The following is a 22,240-nucleotide window of genomic DNA, read 5'->3' as shown; positions in this document are numbered from 1 at the left end:
GGTGAAGGATCTTATAAGGCACTTTACTATAGTGGGACAATTGGGCTATCTGACTCATGGAGTTTTGTGGGTAGATGGTTTGCTTTGTCCTTTCCTAAACTGGTGCTGTTTTGTGAAGAACTTTTGTGGGTGGGCTAGCTTCTGGTACAGATCTTCCATAGCTAGGTTCTGTAGTTCACTTGACCTATGAAGAGTTTTGTAGGTGAGGTTCATAGGTTAATCTTTCCTGTTATGTACTTTCCTTACTAGTGAGTTTGGATTAAGGGCAGCATTGATTTGTGAACTATGTGCACCGCTTTGTTTTAAATTACTTAAATTTTTGGATGGCCAGTCTTCCCCTCTCATTAGAATTTGGCAGTAAAACTCATACAATAGTAGTTCAACAAGCAGAGAACTTCATTGAGTGAACAGTACAAATAGGTTAGCAATGGCTTACAAACAGGAACAACCCAACCTGATAAATAGGCTGAAGCTGACCAAACTAAAAAGACAAACCAAAAACCAACCAACCCAATTAATAGTTTACAATATGTAACACCCACTTACATTTAAGTTAATAATGTGCAAAGTGCAACCAGCTAACCGGACTGACCAGTTCGAATTCCTGTCATGTGAAAAATGTACTGCTATGAGTTGATTGAAGTCCTTGCCTTGATGCAGCAGTACTACTGTTGATGGCATATGCGCTTCTCTTTCTATACTTCAGTGATTCTTTGTTCAGGCTGGGAAAAAGGAATTCTGGAAGCCCAAGTCACGTTTGTATTAGACGTTTAACCATTAACTATATAGAGTGCAAGATAAGTAAAGTGTGGCCTAAGACAACCCAACCAAACAAGACAACCATTAGCAAAAACCAAAAGTACTAAAGGGGAAAAAACAAATGAACCCAAGAACAATCCCCCTTTCCCCCCCCCCCCAAAAAAACCCCCAGACAAACCCAAAAATGAAACAAAAACAGCCACAGATGTAAGTTACAACCAGTGGAAAAGAGCTTGGATGTTCAGTTTTTACTGTAATGGGTGCATTGAGTCTCCACTCATTTTCAAGATAGACCATACTAGAGTCTGTAGGTAGCAATTTCTTAAGAGAGCACAAGAATGCATAATGATAAAGCTAATTTTCTGTGACTTGTGCATTAGAAGGAGCTTTGCAAAAGGGCTTTTTTTCCTTCCAAAGGCAGGAGGGTGACTGTCAGTGGCAAAGGGGAAGGAGCTGTTCTTATGGAACTGTAGCAGGTTTAGGGATTTGCTCATATCAAACAGTCTGTAAACACAATACAGTCCATATTCCCAGGGCACACTTGTCACACAGGCACCTTCCTATTTCAGTCAGTCCTCAAACTCTAACCCAAGCACAGGCAGTAAAGGGTTAACTTACAGGTCTGAGTTGTCTTCATCCCTTGACAAGGTACTACTGCTCCTTGGCTACAGTCATTCCTCTCAGGCTGTCTGCAACTCAGCTCCCTTCCATGATGCTGCGCCCAATCTTGCAGCACCTGAGTTTCTTCCCAGACCCTGAAAGTCCCTGGTCTAGTATAACAGCCACTCTCACTCTCTTTCCCTTTCCATTCTTCTTGTCTCTGGCTTCCCCTCCCTGGAAGCATTTTACTTCCTGTGCCCAGTAATTATCTCCCTCAGCTGACCCAGTCCTCCTGAGCAGCCTGCAATTAGTATTACTGTTTAGAGCTTTGCTGGAGCCTCGGGCTCACAGCCTGCTACAGGGAGCCTGTTTGACTAATCAGGTATCCCTTATTTCCATCTCAGGCTGAGCAACTTGTTAGTGATTCATACATTTGGAGGTCCTGGAATAGAAAAGGGAGGTCTTTCAGGCCAGTGGTGAGCTACTCAGAGTACATGCAGGAGGTGTTCACAAGCCTTCACACTACACACAATGTTTATAGAAGGTAGGGTCTTGTCAATTCTCAAAGTAGGTTGCTATGCCAGCTAACCTGACTAACCAGCTTGAATTTCTGCCACCTGAAAAACTTAGAATCGTCACATCTCAGGAGTGGGTCTGGAATAGAAGTACAAATAAGCTTTTGAAGTGATTGGTACTTTGTTCTTGTCTTGGTATGCCTTTTCTCTCCTATCTTTGGCAAAGCCACTTCAGCAAGGGATAGGATGTTGCAAGAACTTCTTGGACTTTGCTCCTATTAAAAATGCAAATCGCCTCTAAAGCAGCTGTGCCAAGTGCACACAGATTCTGTGCCAAAGTTCATTACTCCTCCACTGTGCAGTGACGTTGGCTGGCAAGGTTTCAGCACTAACTCATTTTGAAGCAAATGCCTAAGGTCTCGTTGACTTTCCCATATAATTGTCTTAGTAGACATGGGAATGAATTCTTGACATGATGAGGGGTGACCACAGTGGTAAAAGAATGATGTGGTTTAGAATCATAGAAGCATAGAAGATTAGGGTTGGAAGGGACCTCACTCAGGAGGTCATCTAGTTCAACTTCCTGCTCAAAACAGGACCATCCCCCAACTATATTATTCTACCCAAGGCTTGGTCTAGCTGGGTCTTAAAAATCTCCAAGGATGGAGATTGAACAGCTTCTCTGGGTAACCTGTTCCAGTGCTTTGCTACCCTCCTAATGAGAGAGTTCCCCACTCACAAGCAATATGCAACTAAAAGAGGGTTTATTACAGGGAGGGAGTGTGAACAAATATACAAACCTAAAGACAACCCTAACTATTAAACATCAATTGAAATCCAAAATAGTTAAATTTCAGTCACTGGCAAAACAACCCATGGGAGGCGCCACCTATCCAGTCTGTTGGGAAGGCAGGCTCACCCAGGGCTGCCGTGCAGGAGCTATATCACCTATGTCAGCCAACAGCGGCATAGGTAGGGAGGCCCACCCCAGAGACCCTGCAAGGGGTTTCTGCTCTGCTTCTCCCTCGATCCTCTTTGTGTTACCTATGCAACTCTAGGTCTTTTGGACCCTGGCGTACTTTAACATCAGGCTTAGGAATTTTTAGCTCTCTTAGCTATAGGAAGTATTTGATTTTCCCACGAGCACGTTATAAGGGCTGTGCTCACAAGCACCGTCCCTTTGAATAGTTGATGAGTTACAAGGCTATCCAGAGAGTGTGACGCCTGTCTGGAAACTCTCCTGTTCCTTGCACAAACGATATCTCCATACCATAACTGAGAGCAGATCTCTGCACGGCAAACAGTGTTTGCTGACATTTCAGTGACCTTTGCATACCTTCCTATTTGCAAGATTTCTGTACTTACAAACTTTACAGTTTTGGAAAAGGAGGGCTGGTGGACACAAAATCTGGTTTACCTGCCCTTGGCAAATGCACACTTTAACCCCAAATAGTAAAAAGATACAAGAGTAGGTCCCAAACCTCAAAATGTGTCTACTAATGAGGGCATGCAGGGAGAGACTGCATCAAGATACCGTTGTGGAAGGTAACTAGCTAAATGTGCATAACATAAGCAGGGTTTCATTTGCATCATTTCCCAAATGGTGAAATAATATCTCTTGTGGCTTCTGAGTTAGCCACACCCATTGTATTTAGATTTGGAGAAGCTTAGGGCTTGTCTACAGAAAGTTGAATTTGATTTCTAAGCTTTGTTAAACCAATGCTTACCTGTGTGCGGACACTTATTTTGGTTTGAATGGCTTGCTTAGCTTAGCTTTAACTTTAATTATCTAGGGCAGAGCTGACAAAATTATATGGCCTGCAGGTTGGATCCAGCCTATAGAGCTAGGTCATCCAGTCTGCAGACTTTTACCCTGACTGTCTGTGATGGGGATCGGCAGCAGCAGCCTGGTGCCTGGGTAGACCTACGGTGTTGAAGGACCAGCAGCAGCATGGGAAGATGCCTGGCAGCACAGTTTGTTCCTGCAGTGCCAGATTTCTTCCCATGGTGTGACTGGGGCTTCAGCATGCAGCTCTTTTCCGGGCATGTGGCTGCGGTCCTGGCATTGTTCCTGTGGCAGCGGTCAAGTGCCTGGGATGTAAGGCTTCTTCCTGCTGAGTCCCACGCCAGCTGGAGTGGGCACTGCAGGTTCTGAATCTGGCATGGTGGAGGGGGGTGCTGTGGGGCTGATCCTACCAGTGGGGTTGGCTTCTCACCATTCATCCATCTGGACCAGTCCTGCACCACTCCTTTGGCTCGGGGGGCCAAAGGAGTTTGACACCCTTGATCCAAGGCTAAAATGAAAAGAAACCCTTGTTTAAGCTAACATAAAATGCCTGTGCAGTCTTTTGCACTATTTTAACCAAATTGATTATTAACATTTAGTTGAATTTTAGTGATTTTTCCTTTTTTTTTTTTTTTATGTAGGCTTGCTGGTTTTACCTCATAATAGCTGCTGTTTCAGGCTCAAACAGGCATCACTGAGTTAGCTACAATTAATTTTCATTTTTTAGGGTTTTTTCCAACTAATGCACAGAGCTTACTGGTCACCCTTTGTTCATGTGGTAGACTCTAATGATAGATTGATTACTTATTAACTCAGTACATTTGTCCTTTTTTAAAAAAATTGAAAACTGCAATTCTGTAGGACAATGAGGTAGTTGCCATTTAAACTGAGGGAAGGGTTTAGTAACCTATGAACTGCTGAAAGGTCTTTTTATTTATTTATCTATTTATTTATAATCCTGTATCCCATCAAGGATGGCAGTTGGACAAATACAGTGCCTGTTCCTGTTCTTGTTGGAACCCATGACACCAGTCTTCATACCCAGGATGTAAATATGGTCAGGAGTGGTGGGGGTGCAAATTATGCAGAACAGAGAGTCAATAATCTTCAAATTCAGTTAATGCTGTGTTTTCATAGCATTAACTTTAGGAAGTTTGAAGGGAGTAGTTTGCTTCTAGTTCAAAGGTCAACTTGTTACAAATATTTTTAAACTGAAAATCAATGAGCATTTTAAAAATAACCAATAGCTCAAGAATAGTTTGAAAAAAAATAAAATAAAAATGTTCATGATTACTTCCATCCAGCATAGCAAACTTTGGACCAGAACAATTTTTCAGGTCAAGTGGAGGTATAAAGCAATCTTTGCAATTAAGATGGTTGCTGATGACTTTCTCTGGCTGTGGACAGTTCATTTCCAGCACTAAGGTTTCCTGGGAAATTCTTAGTCCTGGAAAAATAGGTCAGGATACAGCTGTTCTCACCCCCTGGTTGGAGAGCTACACCAGAGGCACACAAGAGGGCTGCTTCTTGGGTCTCTTTGCTTGTAGGGAGCTCAGTGATTGACGGCTTGTCATCTCCCTTGCTGGGGAAGAGGGCAGGATGTCAATGAGCAGTTGGCAGCTGCTGAAAAGCAGCAAATGAAAAGGACAGGAGGGCACTGTCTAGAGGCTGCAGGGCCAAGGAGAATTGCTTTCCTTGCCCCTTCTACTCCTGGTAGCACCTGATAGTTAGGGCTCTTGTAGTGGCAGGGGGAACACTTAACCCATCCCGTGCTTGCCTGCTTTGCCATTCTCCTGATCTGCAGAGCGTATCCAGTGTGCAGGATGGGAGGGGCTTGTTAAAGACATCTGGTGTAATTTTACCCTCACCTTTCCATTTAAAGCAGTGGTGCTCAACCTTCTGCCCCATGGGCTGCATGAGTGGTATGGGCTGGTCCACGGGCCAGATCCTGAATGCTGGATTTAGCTGCAGACTGATGATCTAGTGCGCGGGCCTACATCATTTGGCCCATGGGGCTTCCCAGGGGTCTGGAAATTTGGCAGCTGGGGAGTGGCAATTAACACTGCCACCGCGTCTTCGATACTGAATTTCCAGACTTGTGGAGAGCCCTGCAGACTGGGTATCACTGCTCCATGGGCCAGAGGTTAAGCATTACCAATTTTTAAAAGCTGTATCTCGCTCTTTTGTGCAAAGACTTTTTCTTCCTGTTTATATTTAGGATATCTGTGGAAATTTGCCCTTGGTGATTTGGGGGTGGTTCTTGTGTACATGATGCATTTGAGGTTTTTATAAGGCTTTTTGTTTTTTTGTTAGAGAAGTCTAAATTCCAAGAATGACGACCAACTCATTGGCAGATGTCAGCAAAAATATATGTATGGCAGCTAAATGAAGACTAAGGTAAGAGTCCTTTATCAAGTAACATATCTCAAGGGAACACATACTTGAAGCTTGTTATTATCTGGGGTAAAGCCTCCAAATTTTGTCCAATAAACCCTAGAATTTGTGTTGTACCGTCCATTTCTCAGGCTGAAGGTAGTGTAGAGATGCACCTTATAGATTAACTGAATTGGAGATGTATGTGATTTTGTGAGCTAGAGCTCAGATCATCGAATGCTCAGAACTTCTCCTTTTTCCCCAACCATGGTTTTTTTTTTTGGCGAGTCTGCTAGAAAATCTCACTTGGATACATACAGTTCATTTATTTTGGTTAATTATTAACACTGCACAAACATTTGTTCATTAATTATGCAGTTTTATCTAAAAATAAACACAACCCCTCCCCTCAATTTAAAAGGTTGTTTTCTGGCCTAGTAGAGAAGGGTCTGCAGTGTTTTCTGGGAAACCTACGTAAGAAACTCCTTCTATTAACTGAAAATGGTAATCTATGCTAATTTTATAAACAAACAGGAACATTCATCTTTGGCAGATTTTGAGAGCGTGCATATTAAAAATATTTAGATCCTCTCAACGTAGAACCCAGCATACGAGCTGTTTGAAGTCTCAGCCAATATGCTTGGAATAGACAAAACAGGCTGTTTGACTTATTCTGTCTTATACACCTTTGTGTATCTTGTATTTTATTGAAAAGGACATCAGTCCTGTGTAATGTGATGCAATGTTTTGAAATAGGTATTGTGTAACTGACAGAGACCACACAGTGACTAAAAACCTCTGAAGATTTTTTTTTAAACTTGATATGCAAAAAGGAGGCGCCGAACATAGGTTTGTAGTACACATTGACTCTAGATATTCAGCGTTACACAACTAAAACACATCATGATTACTAGTATATGATAACTTGCCTGCCACCTTCTGGAATATTTAGTCCTGAATATTTATAACTGAAAACCAATAGAGGCACATTCCCCTTCACTTCAGATGTCCATTGCAATAATTTTCTAACAGAGAACAACAGGCTTGTCTGCTCTTAAAACCTTTGCTGCTTTAAATATACTAGCCTAGTTATACACTCAGAGCATTTTTCTGTTTTACAAAAGTGCGTATGCCGCCGTGGCTTGCTCCAATGTGGAATCTGAAATAAGATGTATCAGTATAAATGCACTTATGGAAATGCTTTTACCAGCAAAGAGTCATACCCAATACTGATATAATGTTGGTACAAAGTATAGACTGAGCCCTCTATATGGACCAGTTAATACTGTGACTTGTGTGTGCCAGGAAGGGCCATATCACACTCATTTTTCCACATAATAGGTACAGTGAGGTATAAAAGTGATAGTGCAGCCAGGACATTTTTAATATATTAATGGAATTTTTTTTCCCTCTGTAGCAAAACATGAAATCTCTTTTGTGGTACATTTGCTATCTAATGCTGTTTGTTTCTCCATACTCAACTGGTAAGTTAAACATGTTTCTTAATATAGATTAATGCCTAAAATTAGTGTGATTAGTGTGTGTGCATGTGTTGTACGTGATGAAAATGAGTTAAGTGGTGACACAACAGGGAATGTTGTCTTTTTATCCAACAAGATATACAAATGCTAGAGATGGAATGGACAGACTGATGGGTGATAGGATGGTTTTATAAATAAAATGGAGGGAATTTCACAAATATGGAGGGAGCCATTTTTTAAAATGTGTTTTTAATTTTTTCTTAGAAGTGTGCATTTCTAAATTTACATGGCCCTCCTTTGCACATTGATAATGAGCAAACAGGAACACGTAGTAGATCGGGGTGACAAATATATATGGCCTGTGGGCCAGATCTGACTCATGGAGCTCCATCATTGACTCCAGGTGCTGCTTTTGGGTTTGATCAGATCCACATGAGGCACAACATGTGCCTGTAGTGTGGGACTGGTTTGCAGGCCAGATCTGGCCCATGAATTTCTTTTCTCTTCCCTCCACTCCCCACCTCCTACCCCTTCCCTCAGTATACCAGATCTGGTGACTGCTCCAGTCATTCTGGGATCTGCGCTGTCCAGTGAAGATCTCAGAGTGGGTGGAAGAGGTGCCACAGCCTGGCCAGAGTAGAAACCATGCAGCATGTCCTTGGCTGCCTGGCCCAACTGTGCTGCACATGGAGCCTGCTCTGGGACATGTGCTGCACGTGGAGCCTGCTCCAGCCAGTCCAGAACCTGCGCTGCAGATAATTTTTGTAGGCACTGTGTGCAGTGTGGGTTCTGGACTGGCTGGAGCAAGGCACTGCACGTGGTGCTCTGGCCAGACTGTGTTGCACAGAGTCTGTTGTAGCCACTGGGACCTGTGCCGCATATAGCACAGGTTCTAGACTGCCTGAAGCAGCTGCTGGTTCAGGTATGCAGGTGGAGGGGGTCCACAGGTCTGGTCTGACCTATGGACCTGCCCCCCACCATTCTTGTGGCTGGGGGCCGGATGAGTTTGACACTTGTATTAGATGTATGTATCTCAGTACACTGTGGATGAGTATAATCCTAATGGCTAACAGTACTTTTTGTCCTGGATTGGGATGTCATACTGATATGAATACTGATAGCTTTCTGCTTATTGCTAGTTGATTCTTGATTGAAAAAGTGTCTAGCAGAGTGCTTTCTTGTTTAGATTTGGAGTTAGATATTACATTTATAATCTTATTACAATGACTATTTATATCACATTCCTCCCTAATTCCTGCCAGAGTAAAGGAATGTCTTCCATTGGTCCAAGGAATTTGAAGGATTCTGCAGGGACATCGATTTCTCAAAAGATTAATATTTTATGGACCACTCTAGCCTTGTAAGCTCCTTTTTCTGTCCAGAAATTTGAAACGCTGAATGCCAAGGCAGTGACCAGAACTTTCTTTTTTATGGTGATTACTTGTCATATGAAGTTATCTAATGGCTAGTTACATATTTCCAGGTGTTTCAGGGGAATTCTCCTTACAGTAGTGCTCAGAAAATTAAATTGGAAGAAAGGAAAACATTGTTAAGTGGAAGATCAATAAAGACTTGGGTTTCTTTAAAAAAACAAACAAAACGGTTTGGGCTGTAGCAGGAATTTAGTATACCCTGGTCTGAGACTGAGGTTTTGTAGCGTTTTTCATGGGAATATAGGATTTCAAATTTATAGAGAAGCTTGAAAGCTTTGAGATCCTCTCTGTAGCCACCTGGTGTGTCTGTTTTATCTAATCATGATAAACTGACTTCTTAAAAATAATTGTAGTAAGCATTGCATTTCTTAGTCACTGGGTGTGACTTTGCATGGTCTGTCACTACTGTTTAAGCACAGCATATTTGTGCTTTAACTTATTATAGAACTAAGCCAACGCAAATCCTGCTTATGTTTGATGTGTAATATTCACATTTGCTATATTAAATAGAAATCTTGATGTATGGGTGAGATGAGGCAACTTGCAGAACTAAAGGTAGCATATGCATCAAAGACTTAAAACAAAAGCTTCTTGGCCTGAAATGTTGACTTACTACAGACCTGGCTTGAATCATATGAAGATTTACAAGTTCATGGATTTAATTGAATCTCTGTTTAGTCTAGTTCCCTGAATACAAGAACTAGGAGGTAATCACTAACATTCACAGGAGAAAAGTTTAAAACAAATGAGATAAGTACTGTGTCTACCTGAGACGCTGACTGCACAGTCTTTACTGAGCATCCATTCAGTACCTGTATAAACAAGTATACGTACTAGGTATAAACAAGTACTAAATGACTACTCAGTAATGACTGTGGAGTCAATGTCTTGTGTAGATGTAGCCAGTGTGTCAAAAGAAAAACAGGTAAGTACTTCTCTTGTTTGTTTTAAACTTTTCTCCTGTGAATTTTAATGACTACCTTGTATAAACAAGTACTAAATGACTGCAGTAACCTGAGTTACTGTGCAGTAGTGCCAATAAACAGCTTTTTCTGACTCTGACTGTGCAATAGCCCGAGACTGCTGCTCAGTAGTGTTGTCTGCCACACACTGCTACTGAATAGTAGTCTTGGGCTACTGCGCAGTCAATGTCTTGTGTATATGTGGCCAGTGTGTAGTAAACTTGTGGAACTCACTGCCACAGAAGGTTATAGTCAAAAAGGGGTTAGACCGATTTAATGGAGAACAGGTATACTGCTAGCTATTAAATCCACTGACTGTTCTAGGTAGATCCTTTGACATCCCTAGCCAATTCTGGTCGATATCAGGAAGGGTATGCCGGGGGATGGATAAGGCCAAACACAGCTGGTATGAATATTCCCCCTCTAAAGCATCTATGTCATGCCACTATTGGAGACAGGGTAGTGGACTAGACGGACCATTGTTCTGACTCAGCATGGGACTTCTGTCCATTGGATTATCTTGTTCTTATAGTTTCAAAAACTGACTACTGTACTGTTTGTTCTCTCTAGCCTGTTTTGTCCTCTCAGATGCAGAAATGTGTCTGACTGGCAGCAGGGGGGAACTGTGTACTTCCACTGCCTGGGCTGCAGTTGTGAAGGACAGTTTCTACATTGTCAGTCTAGTATCTTGCATGAGAAGTAAGGGGGTCTATATACATGCTCCGGGATGGGACAGGTGTGGCATTTTAATTAGAGCACTCTTAGGAGGCATGGCATCTCGTGTATTCAGCATCCTGCACTTATAACTGGCAGCAGGGGTGTTTTTACTAAAGCTTGTTCAATGAGCTTTAGTTAAAGTGCCCCACCACCATTGGTGGGCTGCTGGAGTGTTCTAATTAGAACTCAATTAATCGAGTCTGCTCTGACACAGATGTACAGGCATCCTAAGAGTTGTTTTATTTGAATTAAAAAGGACTAGAAAAATAGATTGTGAAGGTTGAGATGGCCAGTGAATTAGAAGCATCTCTGTATATTACCCTAAACATTGAGAGTGTGTGACTAATTTATGAGGGTATATTGTCACCTCCTTTAAGAGACGTTTGCATGGTTTGAAATAGGGGTGGGTTGAAGTCCTCAGATGGAAAATGATGACTAAATGCAGATACATTTGCAAAATTACTGCTGATAAATTGTCATTGAAAGAGAGCTTATCAGTCATGTATCATCCTAAGAATATGCTAAAAATATTAACGTTATCATTATGAAAAGTTTGCTTATGTTTTTGACATTTTTCTTTGATATTAAATAGAGGGATGCGAAACCTGTCTTCATTTTGTGCTCAAAGGAGAGCCTGTTGCTATCAGTTGTCCAAAATTTTACAACACTGACTACAATCTGACTTGGTATAGGAATGGTAGTGATATACCAGTAAGCACAGAGAGGCATTCCCGAGTTCATCAGCGAGAAAACTTTCTTTGGTTCATCCCTGCAAATTTAGAAGATTCAGGTTTTTATGCATGTAATATAAGGTAAGGTCCTGTGTTTCTAAATGTGATAGTGCCCTAAAAAACAGAAAGACTGATCATTAATGCACTTGGTACAATACTGTATTCTCATGTTACTCTACCATTAAAAAAAAATTCCTATTAGTACTCGTATGGGATGCATTAGTTCTTCAGCTATTGGTTTTTACCTATTGATACTAGCCTCTGTTGCTTGTTACTTCCATATTGGTAGTATTTGATGTAAAATCATATTTGATAATTTTTCATCTTAAAGTACCTTATAAGTACTAGGAAATTAAGGTTTTGGAAAGTGTAAAATTTATTTTAAAAAGACTGTTTTTGTAATTATTTATTGAGGTTAATTAATTGCTATGAATAACAGATATGACATAATTTTAATTGAATCATAGAAAATTAGGTTGGAAGGGACCTCAGGAGGTCATCTAGTCCAACCCTGTGTTCAAAGCAGGACCATCCCCAGCTAGATCATCCCAGGCTTTGTCTACCCAGATCTTAAAAATTTCCAAGAATGGAGAGTCCACAATCTCTCTGGGTAACCTGTTCCAGTGTTTTACTACCCTTCTTCTAGTGAGAAAGTTCTTCCTAATATCTAACCTAAACTTCCCTTGCTGGAACTTGAGACTGTTGTTCCTTGTTCTGTTATCTGCTACCACTAAGAACAGTCTAACTCCATCCTTTTTAAACCCCACTTCAGCTAGTTGAAGGCTGGTATTAAATCCCTTCTTAGATTCATAGATTCATAGATTCATAGATTAAGGGTCGGAAGGGACCTAGTAGATCTTCTAGCCCGACCCCCCGCCAGGGCGGGAGAACAACAAAAACCCCAAAAAGAGAAATGGGACTCAAACGAGTCCAGCTAGGTGGGCATCCAGCCTCTTCTTAAAGACCCCCAGGGTAGGGGCCAGCACCACTTCCCTTGGAAGTTGGTTCCAGCTCCTAGCCGCCCTAACGGTGAAGTAGTTTTTGCGGATGTTCAATCTATACCTCCTCTCCAACAGCTTGTGCCCATTTCTCCTTGTTATGCCAGCGGGCGCTAGGGGAAACAGCGTCTCCCCCAAACCCCTCTGGTCCCCCCTAGTGAGTCTATAGACAGTCACCAGGTCCCCCCTTAGCCTTCTCTTGTGGAGGCTGAATAGGTTCAGGTCCCGCAGTCTCTCACTGTAGAGTCTGCCCTGTTGTCCCTGGATCATGCGGGTGGCCCTCCTCTGGACCCTCTCCATATTGTCCACATCCCTCTTGAACTGGGGCGCACAGAACTGGACACAATACTCCAGCTGTGGCCTGACCAGCTGGAGTAAATAAGCACAGTTCCCTCAGCCTTTCTTCATAGGTCATGTGCTCCAGCCCCCTACCATTTCTGTTTTCCTTTGTTGGATTCTCTCCAATTTGTTCACATCCTTTCTGTAGCATGGTGCCCACAACTGGACACAGTACTGAATAAAGGGGAATAATTACTTCCCTTGATCTGCTGGCAACACTTCTACCAATGCAGCCCAGTATATTGTTAGCTTTCTTGGCAACAAGGGCACATTGTGGGTTTGTATTAAGCCTATCGTCCACTGTAATCCCCAGGCACTCGATGACATCTTCCAGGTCGTTGATGAAGATATTGAACAAAACTGGCCCCAGGACCAACCCCTGGGGCTCTCCACTTGATACTGGCTGCCAACTAGACATTGAGCCATTGATTATTACCCTCTGAGGGTGATCCTCCAGCCAGTTTTCTATCCACCTTACAGACCATTTTGGATGATTTGGAAGGTGGATAATGATGATTCTTACTTCTTTAGCGTGCCTGTGTGAATATTGTGTGAGACTATCAAAAGCCTTGCTAAAATCAAGGTATCCACAGAGCCAGTCATCTCATCTTAGAAGTCAATCAAGTTGGTCAGGCATGACTTGCCCTTAGTGAATCCATTGGTTTGATTCCACTAAAAAGGAGATGAAATGTTTGTTGAGGATAAACATGGCAATACTGTTTTAAAGTACCTGTCTGAGGTAGTTCTCCATATCTTACTAGATGTGATATTGAAACAATATACATTTTAAAAAACTATCAGACTGAAAGTCAGTAACTTTAAGTAAAAATCAAGCCTGTGTGTCATGTAGTTAGCTTTACCAAATACATTTTTCAAGCCTTTAAGAGGCCACATATTGAGTCACTTAGATGAAGGATATTACAAAGTCTTTGGGATTGGGCTTGTTATTGCGATTTTTTTAAAACTGATTAGTTGTGTGGTAGGCTTTGGCTAAGATTTTTCAGCTACGAATATTGTTTTAAATAATAGCTTTAAAAGTCTAACTAAAAACTCGTTTTTTAAAAAGCTTTGCTTTCGGCTGGACTTCCATTTCTACTTTTCCAGTAGAGTATCCAGAACCTTAGTAGCACTAATTTGTTTTTCTGGGAATGTAGGGCATACCATTTATGGTCTAATTTTGCTGCTCCTCTTATTACAGGAAAGCTAACAGCTCTGAGAAAACATATGTACAACTAAGCGTTTTCAAGAATGATAATGATTTATGCTTTAATGAAAATACAAGATTTGACCAGAAAGTGTTTACCTTAACTGCTGGAAAGATTACATGTCCTCTTCTGGGGTATTTTAAAGATGAAAATAACACTGCTTCTGAAATACAATGGTATAAGGTATTGCATTTGAATTTGAGGATTTTTGCATTATGTCCATTTTTTTTAGAGAAGTAACAATGGGCGTGTCTACACGTGCATTTACTGTGCAATAAGTTACTACACAGTAAGCAGTTGTTAGACCGGCGTCTACACATATAGACATTATAGCGCAGTAATGCTGTGTGCACTCCAACTTGAGAGTAAAGTTACTCCCAAGTTGGAGTGCATACATAGTGTCACTGATCGGTAAGGTGTCTACACGTGCTTTACTGTGCAGGTAGCAAATTTATGCCCAACTCAGCATAAGTCACCATAGTTACTGCACAGTACAGGTGCACATGTGTAGATGTGCGCCCATACTGCACAGTAACTTTCAGTGCATGTGTAGATGTGTCCTATGAATGGCAATGGAAAAAAGCAAGTATGTGAGTATATGCATGAAACTGGAGTAGATATCTTGCCAGCAACCTGGTTGTTTTTACCAGAGTACCTTACAAAGTAGCATTGCGATCTGCTTCTAAAGTAAGATGTTTCAGCATCAGAAATGTGAGACTGCACTGTAGATACCTTTTTAGATAAGAAATGTGTGATTTGCACTGTAAATAAAAATATATAGATGATGCACTACTTACTTATAGAATACAATAATTTGTTTTTCATAGTTTTATATGAAAAACAAGTGATTCAATTGTATGGTAAGTAGTGCATCATCTATATATTTTTATGGCTTATTAATCTTAAAAGTCTGTTCAGGAACATACTTTATCTACTGAAAGCTTATAAACACTTTTGACACTTTACACTTTTACTGCAGGTTCAGTTTCACAAAAAATCCAGTTCATTGGATTTTGTTGGATTATGTCTGTTTGTTAAACAGACTTGGAAGGTGGTAGATTCTGCGATATGCTAGCTAAATTTTCCAGGGGAAATGTTGGCTTGCCATGCAAACACAATGTTGTTACAAGGATTCCCTTGGTGGCTGTGGAAAGGAAGGCTTGTATGTCTGAATAAGGAGAGAACCTTAAATAAGAGTAAACTGAATCTTGGGCTAAGTGAGGTGGAAGTGCTTCCCACAGGAATCATCTTCAGGAGATGGCTTCTTCTGTGTTAGTCATAGGAAGGAAAAGGTTTGCCTGTACTTTGCCAATATGTGACTTCTGTAATTGAGTGTCCATCTGCCTTTTAGCTCAGTTATTGGTAATTTGTATGTAGCTACAGTGATCCATGCATTTCTTATTGATTTAAATTATTGTACTGCACTGTTCATGAAGAACTTGAAAACTACACCTATCACCATGTGGTAGCCTGATTGCATAGCTGAGTTCATTTATAGGAGCATGCTATATTTAGGCTGCAAAGATTGCCCTCCCTTCCCATTCACTTTTAGATGCAGTTCAGGTTGGGGATCTTTACAATCTTATATAGCGTGAGCTCTAGTTCGATGGAGAAATTGTATCTCTATGCATTGTATGCTGCAGAAGGCTTCATGGAACTAGGCAGTGATACACTTGCATTACTTTTGATAGGGGTGGGTCTTAAATATAATGCTCTTTAAATAAATAAATAAACCTTCTGGAACACTGTACAAAATTAAAGCAATTCATCCTTTAAATATGTTTTTAAGTCCCTAAATCAGATGAAACTCCCTCCTTCCTTCCCCTTCATACTCAAACAAATGATTTGATTGTATGGTAAGTAGTGAATAATTTGTATCTTTTTATCTACAGTGCAATCACTGATTTCTTATCTACAAATTTATCTACAGTGCAATTACACATTTTTGATGCTGAAACATCTTACTTTAGAAGCAGATTACAATACTACTTTATAAGGTGCTCTAGTAAAATTCCCTCCTGTCCCTTCTCCTTCCCCTGCTCCCCTCCCTGCCGCTGCTATTTTCCCTGCTGGTCCTGGAGCAGGGGAAAGGCCCATAGCTACTTTTGCCTGTCCCAGCTAGGCTGCATGTGGCTGGACTCAGCTGGGAATAGGGACAGCAGCAACTGTATTGTGGGAGAAGTTTCCTCCTCCTTGACCAGTCCCCTGGGACCAGGTGCAGGAAAAAGGAACCTCACCCCCACCCATCCCCACTGCTGCTGTTTGGATCTCCATTGCCAGCTGAGCCCAGCACAGCATGGGTGTGACAAACAGAAGCAGCTTTGGAGCTTTCCTTGTTCCCCCTGGAACAGCAGAGAAGGCGGTAGAGCAGGAGGAGAGCAGAGGGAGCGTGCCTTTGAGTATGAAGGGGAAGGAAGGAGAGATTTTTCACCTGCTTTACAAGTTCCTAAAGGCTCCTGCTGCACCCTCACTGGTGGGGGGAGAAGGAAACTGGGAGCAGGGGTGCAGCCATCCATGCAGCACAGGTTACTGCTTTCACACCCGCCCTTCGGGAAATCCTGGATCTGTCCCTGAGCAGAGACCATAATTCTTCTGACTCGGTCTACCTCTCAGCCCTTTCCCTTGAGCCCTGTGAAAAAATGTTCTTGACATTTTCATTGGAAAGCTCCTTAAATTTTGTCTTAAATAGAACATAATGAAACTGTTTAGAAACATGAACATGTTATGCTTCCTGGAGTAAAAGGGGAACATTTTTAAGCTCTTGAATTAATGTTCTATGCAGGAGGCCTGAGTTCTACTCTGCACTCTTACTGTCGGTAGGAGACGTTTGGGGTCCTACAATCTAATAAAATCTCTCTAAAACAAATAAAAAATTGAAGAATGGGATAAGGAAATCCATCTGAGGTATTAAAAAAAAAACAAAAAAAACAACAAACAAACAAAAGCCAAAACTTCTTGGCAAAAAAGTGAAGTACTTGACTGTCTGTTTTTAAAACAGAATAACTAGTCAGTGTTTCACTACTAAAGCCAGCGTTTCATGACTAAAGCTTTGTGTCTAATCAATGATCAAAAATGTATTTTGGTTTTGATCTGGGTGGGGAAATACGTTTTATGTTGTTAAAAGATTACAGTTTTTTGTTTTGCAAATGTTTAATTATCAAGTTATGTAATTTAGCACTATATTATAGTTATTTTTTATTATTTTGCTTTATTTAGGAATGTAAGCCTGGATTACTTGAAGATCCACGATTTCAGCCTTTAAAGGGTCAACCCTATCTTACTATTAAAAACGTAACTCTACAAGATAAAGGAAACTACACGTGCCTCACAACATACATGCATATGGGAAAATTTTATAATGTTTCACGGACCATTAATCTGGATGTTGAAGGTAACTGTTATGATTTAAAAAAAAAAATCTTTCTTCAAATAGTGCAGCTGTTCTGAAAAACACAGATGTTTGACATTTCTAAATCAGTCCTTCCTTGAATGTTAGAAATAAATCGCAACTGTAAAGTACTCCAACACAAAGTCTCCTCCCTTTGTCCCTCCCCCTTGCTTTCTGTATTATATTTAGGATAATTTAAAACTTTTCCTTTACTAAAAATAGGTCTGCCACTTCTATTTGAATAAAAATGGACTTGAGGTCTATTTCTATGTACACATGAAGGAAGAGAAGTTTGAAAAGCTGTGTAGCTGTTCTCAATTTCTGTGTTTAGCCTATTGATGAATTTTCAGCTGAGATCCCAAGTCCTGGATGTATCTGGTATAACAGAGGAAATGAGAGAGAGGGCTTAAATATACTGGCAGAAGTTCTGCTTTTATGATAACCTTGTTGGTACTGTAATGGTTGACTTGACTTTACTAAAAAAAGCCAGTGTCAGGTGTAGTGAAAAATACTGCAAAGTCATCCCTACAAAGGTATGTACGGATCTGACCTGGGATGTTCAGGGAAGGGTCATTTGTGCTTCCCTTTGTGTAGGTAGTTGGGGACAAAAGATGGTCACTGTTCTAGCAGAATAGATGCACAGCTGTACAGCATCCTTAAACTTGAGAAGTTCATTGGTTACATCCGTTTCTTTGGGTGCTAATATGAAGCACAGCCATAGACCCAGTGAATGGCACAGGAGAATCCTGACTCTGCAGCTTAAGGGGAAATTGTCTGCCCTTGTTAGGATTCATTTTTATCCTCTTAATTATTAACTTTTTACTCCTTGTTTTTTGGAGCAATGTCTAGAACTGGAAACCATTTAAGACCAGTTGTCTTATCACTATGACAGCCTGAGTCATTATAAAGCATTCACGCACAAAATATTAAAACCTAAAGTCACCTATGACTGGGTCATTTTCCCACCTTACAGAGGAAAGGATGTGGCTGCCTTTGAGGTTCAGAAATACAGCTTCTTGAAAAGCAGGTCTGCCTGAATTGCAGCTTTTGGCAAAACATACTCTAGTTTTTGAGGTGCAGCTCCATCTTCCTAAGCAACCTGTTAAGGTCTGTGACATTTGACAAGCTCCCAGAGGGAGAGGGCAGATTGAGCATCTGGAAATATCTTCCCTTATCCCTAATTTTTTCCTTTTGCTTCAATGAAAGTTGCAGGTAGAGGAGAAAATGTTGAGTACCTGTCAGAGGGAATAGTGAGATTTCAGCCAATGTTCTGGGAGATGCTGTTAGAATGGAGCATGATACTTGAGGAAGAGTCAATAGGGAGAAATTGTTTGGAGCAATGGTTAATGGATTGTGCATTAGGGGAGCTGGGGGTTATGGTGGAAGAAGTAGTATAATGGAATGCACAAATGAAGTTTCATACTAGTACAATAAAAATATCATGGCTTTTTTCCCCTGCTGAGCCCATGAAAGCAAAATCTGCTGAGAAGCTGTTTCTTATGATCTAGATGATCAGTTTGCTTGCAGAATCTGACCAAGTTTGCTTGCTCCAACAAAACTTACATGGTAATATAGGAAAATTGCTCTGGTATTCAAGTTTGTGTCGTCAGCCATACTTGCATACATCCAAGAGGAGGTCAGGCTTGCTGCTGACATTGAGTGTAGCATTTATCACTGTTATCTTAGCTGCTACATCTGTATATGCAATATTTCTACCTCATATGCTGATTGACATCTGATGAATGATCATGAAAATTACCACTCTCCCACAAGAAAAGTTTTCTTAAGTTGAAATTGCTATCTTTGAGCATTGTGTTTAATCTGTTGATTTCAGATATTTTCATAATGCTCCTGGCTGTGGTAAAAGTTCAAAAAGAATAGAACCCAATCTTGTGGTGTAAGAACAGTTATTTGCTGTCAGGGGTTTCATAAACCATGTAGAACAATATAGTTCCTGTCTAGTATACATGAAGTATTCCTGTCTGGACACACTTTTACCTTATAGATTTGTAGATGCATAGATGTTAGGGTCGGAAGGGACCTCAGTAGTTCATCAAGTCTGACCCCCTGCCCTGGGCAGGAAAGAGTACTGGGGTCAGAGAACTGCAGCCAGGTGCTTGTCCAGTCTCCTCTTGAAGGCCCCTGGGGTAGGGGAGAGTACCACCTCCCTTGAAAGTCCGTTCCAGATTCTGGTAACCCTTACCATGAAGAAGTTCTTTCTAATGTCCAACCTAAATCTGCTGTCTGTCAATCTGTGGCCATAGTTCCTAGTTACTCCAGGGGGTGCCCTAGTGAATAGAGCATCTCCTATTTCCTGCTGCCCTCCCCTGATGAATTTATAGGCAGCTGCAAGATCACCTCTCAGCTTCCCTTGCGAAGGCTGAAGAGATCTAGGTCCCTCAGTTACTCCTTGTAGGGCCTTGCCTGCAGGCCTCTGACAATATGAGTGGCCCTCCTCTGAACCCTCTCAAGTTTGTCCATATCCCTCTTGAAGCATGGCACCCAAAACTGGACACACTACTCCAACTACAGCCTGACCAGTGCCGCATAAAGGAGAAGCATCACCTCCTTGGACCTGTTCGTCATGCATCTGCTAATGCATGATAAAGTGCGGTTATCCTTGTTGATCACTTTGTCACATTGACAACTCATGTTCATCTTGGAGTAGACTATGACTCCAAGATCCCTTTCCACTCCTGTGCTGTTGAGAAGGTCATCCCCCAGCCTGTGAGTGTGTTGGTGGTTCTTTTTGCCCAGCACTTTGCAGTTGTTTTTGTTGAATTGCTGAACTGCATCCTATTTCATTCTGCCCATTTTTGCAACCTATCCAGATCCACCTGGATCTGTTCCCTACCCTCTGGTGTGTTACCTTTGCCCCATAATTTGGTATCATCTGTGAACTTGGACAAGGTGCTCTCTATGCCCTTGTCCAAGGCACTGACGAAGACGTTGAATAGCATCGGCCCAAGGACCAAGCCTTGAGGGACTCCACTGCCCACATCTTTCCAAGTCGATATTGACCCATTCACCCATATTCACCACTCTCTGGGTGAGACCCCTAAGTCAATTTGCCACCTACATGACTCTGTAATCATCTGCATCACAGCCTGTCAGTTTATTTACAAGAACAGAATGAGATACCATATTGAAGGCCTTCTTAAAGTCTACGTAGATGACATCTACCTCGCCTCCTGTGTCTAAGTATTTTGTGACCTGGTCACAAAAAGAAACAAGGTTAGTCAGGCAGGATCTACCTGCCATGAATCTATGGTGATTTTCCTTTCAGTATTATTTCCCCTGCTGGGCTCCCAGATACGTGATCTATAATGATTTTTTCCAGCGTTTTCCCAAGGATAGAGGTGAGACTAACAGGCCTATAGATCCCAGTTCCTCCCTCCTCCCATTCTTGAAAATAGGGAGCACATCAGCCCTTTTCCAGTCCTCTGGGACCTGACCAGAGCACCATGAGTGCTTGAACAGCCGTACCAGAAGCTCTGCTATGACATGGCCAATTCCTTCAGTACCCTTCGATGAAGTTCATCTGGGCCTGCTGATCTGGACACATCCAGCCCCTCCAAGTGCCCTTTCACTAAGTCTGCGCTAACAATTGTTGGGCTGGTGTCCCTCCTATGTTTATCTATGATCCAATTGGGAGATTTGTCTTGGTTTGTGTCTAGGAATACAGATGCAAGTAGATTAAATCTATTTTAGTAGATTAAAACAGGGTTGCTCAACATCTGTCCCATGGGCCAAATGCAGGTTGGAAAATTTGGTAGCGGGGGACTGATGGCAATTAATATAGCAACCTTCCCTGTTGCCATACTCCCAAACCCCAAGACCTGTGGGGCTGGGCTTGGGCCAAGGCAAGCCCCATCCCCCTCCCTGTGTGGCCAGGTTGAGGCTGTGTCATTCCCCCACCTCCCACTCCCCTCCCCACAGCAGGGGTGGGGCAAGTCCCCTTTCCCTGGAGGGCCAGCTTGGGGTTGAGCTGCCCCCCTGGCCCACTCTGTGCATGAGTCCCCACCACGTTTGCCCTGGGCATTGAATTGGGATCACCTGCTGGATCTGGCCCACAGGCGGACCAGGCACTGCCCATTCAGTTCCTCAGGCAGAAAGGTTGAGTGCCCCTGATTTAAAATATATGTGAAGCAGATGAATGGTTAACATCCAAGAGGTATCTTGTCTCTACTTCTTGCCAATTACTCTTGCAAGTATCTAAGAATTTTTATGTATTACAATTAAGTTTTAAGTGTTAAGTTTTACCTTTTAGAGTTAACCCCTTTGGCCAAATAATAACAAATCTCTTGCTAGAAGTATGCAAGTGAAAATTTGGAAATTCCTTTAAGTATATGATAATTATGTTAGTAACACTGTTGCCAAGTAGTAATAAAAAAGGACACTGCAGAAATAGTATCGTTATGGTAGCTTGTGGAATAAGTATTGGTTGTTTGATAATATTTAATAATAATGCTGATGATAATTATGATAATCTTCTTTGTTAGAAACTCCAGTGAAGAAAAAGCCAGAATTTATTTATCCAAACAACAACACTATTAAAGTAGACTTTGGTAAGTAATTCTCTTTTGACAAATGGCTAATACAGTACTGCATACCACAGTTGAACTCCTGGCTGTTTTAAAGTCAGTGGTAAAACTTTACTGACTTCAGTAGGCCCAAGACTTTGCCTGAGGATTTGAGGCTTTTTTTTTTTGCTTGCTTATGCATATGTATTACACTGAGGCAGTGTAGGCTTGAGATCAGAGTTTTCTGGGTGATAGTGTCAGTTAGAAAAACGTATTTGCCTAATCCTTTTTATGATGTACTTTTGCCATAAAAAACAGAACAAGCGTGTTATTCAACTTCTTATGACCCCTAAGTGTGAGAGAGAACTCCTTAACATTGCAATTTTATTTATTTATTTATTTATTATATATGCATATTATTAGTGTGCAC

General features: G+C 41.5%; 1 protein-coding gene across 3 annotated transcripts in view; it reads left to right on the top strand.

Moving 5' to 3' along the window:
• LOC109303109 (interleukin-1 receptor type 1-like) overlaps positions 1-22,240 on the top strand; it is a 49,577-nt gene that overhangs the window by 9,396 nt on the left and 17,941 nt on the right. For all 3 annotated transcript variants that reach the window (XM_019525196.1, XM_019525198.1, XM_019525197.1), the window contains exons 2-7: positions 5,974-6,057; positions 7,451-7,517; positions 11,219-11,438; positions 13,893-14,082; positions 17,116-17,290; positions 21,790-21,855. In XM_019525196.1, coding sequence (XP_019380741.1) covers positions 6,046-6,057; positions 7,451-7,517; positions 11,219-11,438; positions 13,893-14,082; positions 17,116-17,290; positions 21,790-21,855 — 730 coding nt within the window. In that variant the 5' untranslated portion in view covers positions 5,974-6,045. The remainder of the gene's footprint in view (positions 1-5,973; positions 6,058-7,450; positions 7,518-11,218; positions 11,439-13,892; positions 14,083-17,115; positions 17,291-21,789; positions 21,856-22,240) is intronic.

Source organism: Gavialis gangeticus, unplaced genomic scaffold, assembly GCF_001723915.1.
Source record: "Gavialis gangeticus isolate Ggan-Ray unplaced genomic scaffold, GavGan_comp1, whole genome shotgun sequence".
NCBI classification, from domain to species: domain Eukaryota; kingdom Metazoa; phylum Chordata; order Crocodylia; family Gavialidae; genus Gavialis; species Gavialis gangeticus.
Note: the sequence above shows the minus strand (reverse complement) of the source record. Positions and strands in the feature narration are given on the sequence as shown.